At 44.8% G+C, this 8,360-nt stretch overlaps 1 protein-coding gene across 1 annotated transcript in view; it reads left to right on the forward strand.

Annotated features, from left to right (window-relative positions):
• usp6nl (USP6 N-terminal like) overlaps positions 1-8,360 on the forward strand; it is a gene marked incomplete at its 5' end in the record, with an annotated part of 34,717 nt that overhangs the window by 11,747 nt on the left and 14,610 nt on the right. The window contains 3 exon segments of the mRNA XM_079235974.1: positions 2,727-2,794; positions 5,730-5,809; positions 8,214-8,253. Coding sequence (XP_079092100.1) covers positions 2,727-2,794; positions 5,730-5,809; positions 8,214-8,253 — 188 coding nt within the window.

Genomic DNA, 8,360 nt, shown 5'->3' on the forward strand with positions numbered 1-8,360 from the left:
TGTTCCACTCCGTTAAAACCATGCAGCGTCAAGCCACTGAGATCCATAATGAACAACCCTGTGACCTTCAGGCCACATAGTGGTCTTCCACAAATGAAAACAACTGTGACTTTCTATCTCGAAATTAAGACTTTCTATCTCGAAGTTATGACTTTCTATCTCGAAATTATGACTTTCTATCTCGAAATTATGACTTTCTAACTCGAAATTATGACTTTCTATCTCATCATTATGACTTTCTATCTCATATTTATGACTTACTATCTCAAAATTGTGAATTATCTCGAAATTATGACTTTCTATCTCATCATTATGACTTTCTATCTCATATTTATGACTTACTATCTCGAAATTGTGAATTATCTCGAAATTATGACTTTCTATCTCGAAATTATGACTTTCTATCTCGAAATTATGACTTTATATCTCGAAATTATGACTTTCTATCTCAGCATTATGACTTTCTATCTCATAATTATGACTTTCTATCTCATATTTATGACTTACTATCTCGAAATTATGACTTTCTATCTCATAATTATGACTTTCTATCTCATATTTATGACTTTCTATCTCATAATTATGACTTTCTATCTCATAATTATGACTTTCTATCTCATAATTATGACTTTCTATGGGGATATTTTTATTATCACAGCTAAAAGAAATGTAATCTTTTTTCTTTACTTGGGGAGATGGGCTTCCATACAACCACATTGTGTGAGCGTAGGAAAAATGGGTTCACACACACACACACACACACACACACACACAACCCGGCGATCTCCGTCACGGAGGCCAGTGTGATCCTCGAGGCATGAAAAGGGGTCTAATTGCATTTATCTTGAGTCAAGTCGCTGAGGAATACTAATATGTGTGTGAGGGGCTATGAGCCGAATACCAGTTCCTCCCAGTGCCTCTCCCTCTCACCATGGCAACCACTGGGCCTCCTGGGGGAGATTCCCAGCAGAAAAAAGGGCTTTACTGTATTTGTTTATTTGCCCCCACCACCACACATAGCGTCGTCTCCCGCTGTGTGCTCTTGGCAGTCCACAGCAACATGCCACACACACACACACACACACACACACACACACACACACACACACACACACACACACACACACACACACACACACACACACACACACACACACACACACACACACTCCATCCTGTCATAAAAATGAAATGCCAGCCGGCTCAATGAGGAGCATGTTTGTTCGGAGCGTTCTGGAATTCCAGTTCGAACTCCGGAGACCCGGAGAGGAAGCGGAGGACGAGAGTCAAGTGCTTCCTGTTTAAGGGACGGGGGGGGGGGGGGGGGGGGATGTTAAAAAACGAAAGGGAACATAAAGTTTGACACAACTGATTAATTCCGGGCCACGAGAAGCAGAAGCACATGTTCTAATTATGACACAAAGCATTCATGTTTCTCTTCTCGGTGAGTTTTAGATAAAGAAAACATATTTAGAACATGCGCTCGTGGTGCACTTCTGCCTCTTGTGGCCCAAAATGAGTATTACAACAACAAACGCATGGACAACAAAAACGCTTCTCTTTACCATGACAAAACCTCTTTTCACTTGTTCTTAAGTTAAAGTCTAAAGATTAGATTAGATTTTATTTTTCTTACTCACCTCTCAGGGCTTCCATACTTCAGAGCAGAAGAGGTTAAAAAACACACAAAAATAACCTAAATAAACAGTCAATAATAATAATAATAATAATAATAATGAGATTCTTCAGCGCGTGTTAATGTAAATATTTCATCCTCTATTGTTGTTGAAGGTATGATTCATTAAAACGCCTCTGTAACGCGCTGCGTTCAACACAAACACAACGTGACCCCACTTAACGGAGTGTGTGTGTGTGTGTGTGTGTGTGTGTGTGTGTGTGTGTGAGAGTTAACACACATCCGATGTTTCTGAGCCTCTCGTGGTTGCTGCATCGGGGAGTGTGAGTGTGAACGTGTGAAGTACTGATTTAGAGGTGTGTGTGTGTGTGTGTGTGTGTGTGTGTGTGTGTGTGTGTGTGTGTGTGTGTGTGTGTGTGTGGGTGGGAAACACAGAAGCGTCTGTGTTTCAAACTTACTGGCACCTTTTTTTAAAGGACAATATTTTTTTACACAAAATTCCTGATTTTTGATTTTTCTAAAGCTGGTGGCCGACGCTCATGGAAGCTCGTCTTTCTCAAAGCAGTTGTTTTTTAACTGTCCAACAGTTTGGAAATATTAACTGTTATTGTAATATATAATAACTGCCAGAATGAATACAATGATTTTTTACTTGTCCAACAACAGTTTTTAGAAGTTTACTGTGTGAACACTCGTTATTTGTCGTAACGAACAAAGACCAACCAAATCCTCCCCTTCTGTTTGTAAACCTTTCACAATAAAAGCACTGGATGCCAGTATTTTAGCTTTTTTTTGTTGTTTTGTTTATTCGTGAAAAAAGTGTGTTTTAAATACTAACTTCATGCTCCATGTGGTTTGTTGGAACATTTACATTTTTTCGAAGCAAGTTTTTTCTTTCTTTTTTTCTTGTATGAAATGTAATTAAAGTAAACGGAAACCTCAGCAATCTCTTGTTTGTTGCTGCTGGTGGAACGCCGCACGTCAGCGGTCAGAGACGACAGACTCCACTCCTCTCTTTGTCAAATAGAATAAATCAAAAAGCTGAATGTAACTCTCTCTCTCGTTGTGTTTCTCTCTGTTTGCCCTCCAGCGTCTGATCAGGATGCGGCGGTGAAACTCGACCAGGAGCGCGCCGAGATCGTCGCCAAATATGACAAGGTGCGGTAAGCCGGCCAGCAGGAAGCGCACTTTACCCTGAAAACCCCCAAAACCCTGATCTCCTCCTCATGGGCCCCGAAACCCTGATCTCCTCCTCATGGCCCCCGAAACCCTGATCTCCTCCTCACGGCCCCCGAAACCCACATCTCCTCCTCATGGCCCCCGAAACCCTGATCTCCTCCTCACGGCCCCCGAAACCCACATCTCCTCCTCACGGCCCCCGAAACCCTGATCTCCTCCTCACGGCCCCCGAAACCCACATCTCCTCCTCACGGCCCCCGAAACCCTGATCTCCTCCTCACGGCCCCCCAAACCCTGATCTCCTCCTCACGGCCCCCGAAACCCACATCTCCTCCTCACGGCCCCCGAAACCCTGATCTCCTCCTCACGGCCCCCCAAACCCTGATCTCCTCCTCACGGCCCCCGAAACCCTGATCTCCTCCTCATGGCCCCCGAAACCCTGATCTCCTCCTCACGGCCCCCGAAACCCTGATCTCCTCCTCACGGCCCCCCAAACCCTGATCTCCTCCTCACGGCCCCCGAAACCCACATCTCCTCCTCATGGCCCCCGAAACCCTGATCTCCTCCTCATGGCCCCCGAAACCCTGATCTCCTCCTCATGGCCCCCGAAACCCTGATCTCCTCCTCACGGCCCCCGAAACGCAACAACAGCTGTGCGTTCGCAACATTGTCACCAGTTTATCAAAGAAACATTGTATCTGAAAATTAAGCATTTAAAAGACACATTGTAGCTGTACGGAGATACTGTGTGTGTGTGTGTGTGTGTGTGTGTGTGTGTGTGTGTGTGTGTGTGTGTGTGTGTGTGTGTGTCTCGGCGGTATCAGTAGAACCAGCTCACCACGCTCGGTTTGTAAATTAGTCTTTTTTTAATTTAGTCCAGCCGGCTGCTGCATCATCAAGCTGCCTCATTATGAGCCAGGAGATGATGATGGAGGCGTTTTGTGTGTGTGTGTGTGTGTGTGTGTGTGTGTGTGTGTGTGTGTGTGTGTGAGTGAGGCACAATCAGAGCTGAAGCGGTGTCATTGTCGGGGGGGAGGAGTTTAACGGCGACCGCACTCGCTGCTCGATATAAAAACATGATTTATTTTACTCTTGAAATGAAGAATTTTGTTTCTGTTTTATTGCTTTTTTTTTTAAGTATTTCTTTAATATTTCTTGGGGAAAAATGGTTTTAAAACATCTTCAAACCAAGATGTCACATTTTAAATTGATTTAAAATGCAGTTTTAACACCAAGTTTGCGGCTCGTCAGAAATATCTCGACATCTATCAGATGGTGTGTCACGAAATGTCGTACAGATATTCATGATCCTCAGAGGATGAACCTCACTGTTGATCCTCTGACTTTTCCTCTTCTGTCACCATGAAGTTCACATGTGTAGTTTTAAGTTAAATATCTCAACATCTATCAGATGCATTTTCATGAAACGTTTTCTCAGCTATTTGTGATCCTCAGAGGATGAACCCTACAGAGTTTTGTTCTCCTATAACACTCTTTGGGTAACTGATTGGTAAATTGAGAAAATAATAATTCAGCAATAGCACTTAATGTTTAATTATTTAACCTAGATTGTTATACATGTTTATATATATATATGGCATGCTGAATATCTGACAATGAACTTAAATCTAAATACTGAAGAAATTGTATTTATTGCCGTGGCTTTCAACCCTAAATTTAGTTAAATTCTTGTGAAATATTGAGGTGGGACTGAACACGGAGGTCTTCGGGGTCTCCAGAGCTTTGAGTTATTTATTCAGCGGCTGTGTTTCTGCAGACGAGGGGAGTTCATAAATACTTCACCTCAAACATCTGGCCGTCAGACGGAGAGTGAAGCCTCGGCCTCCTGTCTGTCGCCGCGTGGGGAATATTAACTCGGGTTAAAGGTTCATTATTCAAATAAAAGGGCTCCGACTGGCCTGTGAAACCTTCCTCACGTCCATGTTAGTAACTTGTGATGTTGCAGTTTAAAACTTGCAGTTTAAAACTTGATTAAACGTCCAGAAACACGCTTAGAAATCATACAAAGTTGCTTCAGAACAACACAAACAGGAGCTAACAGATAATTCTGCATACTTTTAACGAGCCATATTGCCAAATTGTAAACTAATAACGGCTAAAAACAACATTATACTTCCTGTGTACATGCCCCTTTACTTTATTTTGTGAGTTTATTTGAAGTATTCCAGTGATACTTGTGTGTACATAAATAAGTACAATGCTAACAGGAGCTGCTCACAGATAATTCTGCATACGTTTGACGAGAAATATTGCCAAATTGAAAACTAATATGGGCTAAAAAATAACATTATACTTCCTGTTTACGTTCCCCAAAGCATTATGGGAACCAAGAAACTTTAGAAGACTTGAATTGTAATTTGTTTGTGTTCATGTTTGCATCGTTTGAGAGAACAACGCAAACAGGAGCTAACGGGTAATTCTGCATACTTTTGACGAGCCATATTGCCAAATTGTAAACTAATATCGGCTAAAAATAACATTATACTTCCTGTTTACATTCCCCAAAGCATCATGGGAGCCAAAATCGAATTTGATCTTTGCGTTGGCTCGTATTCAACTTCCTCTGTCCTCTGCCGTTATTCTTCTCCTCACACACTCTTTGATAGAGTGTGTGTGTGTGTGTGTGTGTTTCATCTCTTATCTCCTCTTTCCTCTCCTCTCTCCTCTCTCCTCTTTCCTCTCTTCTCTCCTCTTTTTTCTCCTCTTTCCTCTCCTCTCTCCTTTCCTCTCCCCTTTCCTCTTTCCTCTACTCTTTCATCTCTTATCTCCTCTTTCCTCTCCCCATTTCTCTCCTCTTTCTCACCTCTTTCCTCTCCTCATTTCCTCTCTTCTCTCCTCTTCTCTCTCTCTCCTCTTTCCTTTCCTCTCCCCTCTCCTCTCTCCTCTCCTCCAGGGTAAGGAGGCCACCGTGGAGCCCTGGGAAGACACCAACTACCACCTCTACAAAGTCATCGATCGCTTCGGCTTCGTTCAGTAAGAACAGAACCATCATAACGTCATTATTCCTAATAACTACATTTATATTGTACAATATCGAAGGGAACAGAGAGAAGAGGCTGTAAAGGAAAGTGTGCTCGTGGCTTTGGCTGCGAGGCTCCTAGACAGCACCGTGTATATATATATATATATATATATATATATATATATATATATATATATATATATATATATATATATATATATATATATATATATATATATATATATATTTGCTATATACAGTGTATATATAGGCTGGCACATGCAGGCTGGTTAGCCACAATCACAGAGCATCAGTGAGAGGACAGAGCGGTAGACCATGAGAGGAGGAGGAGGAGGAGGAGGAGGAGGAGAAGTGAGGTGAAGGTCACCATGTGGGGAGGAGGAGGAGGAAAGAGAAGAAGACGTGGAACAAGAAGGAGGAGGAGAAGATGAAAAGGAGAAGATGTAGAACAAGAAGAAGTAGAAAGAGAAAAGGAGGGAGGAGGAGGAGGAGAAGATTTTTTATTTAAATAACAGAAACATGTGTGGGGGAAAATTATGTTGTTTTTGGAATTGCATTTTGGTGATGAAGTTTAAATGAGTATCTTAATAAAGTCCCTCATGAGCTTCCATACTTTAAACACAGAGATAAACACAGCAGGAACTGAGGAAACGTCCAATCTGTTATTTCCTGTTTGTGTGACCGCTGGCATGTTTGATGTCCGAGGGAGGGAGGGAGGGAGGGAGGGAGGCAAGAGTGAGACGAGGGAGTGAGGCAAGGAGTGAGATGAGGGAGTGAGACATGGGAGTGAGGTGAGGGGGTGAGGCGAGTGAGTGGGACATGGGAGTGAGGTGAGGGAGTGAGACAAGGGAATGAAAGGGAGTGAGACAATGGAATGAGACGAGAGGGAGTGAGACATGGAGTGAGGTGCGGGAGTGAGGGAGTGAGACATGGGAGTGAGGTGAGGGGGTGAGGTGAGGGAGTGAGGCGAGGGAGTGAGGCAAGGGAGTGAGACATGGGAGTGAGACATGGGAGTGAGGCGGGGAGTGAGACATGGGAGTGAGGTGAGGGGGCGAGGGAGTGCGACATGGGAGTGAGACAAGGGAGTGAGACAAGGGAGTGAGACATGGGAGTGAGGTGAGGGGGTGAGACATGGGAGTGAGGTGAGGGAGTGAGACAATGGAATGAGACAAGAGGGAGTGAGGTGCGGGAGTGAGACATGGGAGTGAGGCATGGGAGTGAGACGAGGGAGTGAGGTGAGGGGGCGGGGGAGTGTGACATGGGAGTGAGGTGAGGGAGTGAGACATGGGAGTGAGGCGAGGGAGTGAGGTGAGGGAGTGAGACAATGGAATGAGACAAGAGGGAGTGAGACAAGAGGGAGTGAGGTGCGGGAGTGAGACATGGGAGTGAGGGGGTGAGACATGGGAGTGAGACGGGGAGTGAGGCATGTGAGTGAGACGAGGGAGTGAGACATAGGAGTGAGGTGAGGGGGCGAGGGAGTACGACATGGGATTGAGGTGAGGGAGTGAGACATGGGAGTGAGGTGAGGGAGTGAGACAAGGGAATGAAAGGGAGTGAGACAAGCCAGTGAGGCGAGGGAGTGAGCCATGGGAGTGAGGCAAGGGAATGAGACGAGAGGGAGTGAGACATGGGAGTGAGATGCGGGAGTGAGGTAAGGCGAGGGAGTGAGACATGGGAGAGAGGTGAGGGAGTGAGGTGAGGCGAGGTAGTGTGACATGGGAGTGAGGTGAGGGAGTGAGGCAAGGGAATGAGACGAGAGGGAGTGAGACATGGGAGGGAGGGAGGCGAGGGAGTGAGACATGGGAGTGAGGTGAGGCGAGGGAGTGCGACATGGGAGTGAGGTGAGGGAGTGAGACATGGGAGTGAGGTGAGGGAGTGAGACAATGGACTGAAAGGGAGTGAGCCGAGCCAGTGAGGCGAGGGAGTGATGTGAGGGAGTGATGTGAGGGAGTGAGCTATGGGAGTGAGGTGAGGGAGTGAGACAAGGGAGTGAGACGAGCCAGTGAGGGAGTGAGACAAGGGAGTGAGCTAGAGAGGCAAGGGAGTGTGGTGAGGGAGTTATGTGAGGAGAGGAGTGAGACAATGGAGTGATGTGCGCAACTGAGGCATAGGAGTGAGACATGGGAGTGAGACAATGGAGTGAGGCGAGCACTGACCCGGATTCCACTCAGTTGTTTTAATCAATCAGTGTTTTATTTGTTATTTATTTGAGTTTTTCTGGCAGCGTCTCTTAAACTGATTCTTCCACGTATGACAAGCAAGGACAAAGCTAAAAATAAACTGGAGGTTTAGAGATGAGTTCTATATCATTTATCTCTTCCTCTCCTTCTCTCCTCCTCTCCTTCTCTTCTTCTCTCCTTCTCTCCTTCTCTTCTTCTCTCCTTCTCTCCTCAGTAAGAATGAACTTCCATCCTACGACTCGGTGGAGCAGAAGGTGAGTTACTTCTTCACGACTCTTAAACTTTATACCTGCGTAACAATTAAACTCCTTTTTTTTGCATATTTTCCCCCATTTTGGATCCAATTATCAATTATATTATT

The sequence above is a fragment of the Taurulus bubalis genome, assembly GCF_910589615.1.
Source record: "Taurulus bubalis genome assembly, chromosome: 20".
Lineage (NCBI taxonomy): Eukaryota > Metazoa > Chordata > Actinopteri > Perciformes > Cottidae > Taurulus > Taurulus bubalis.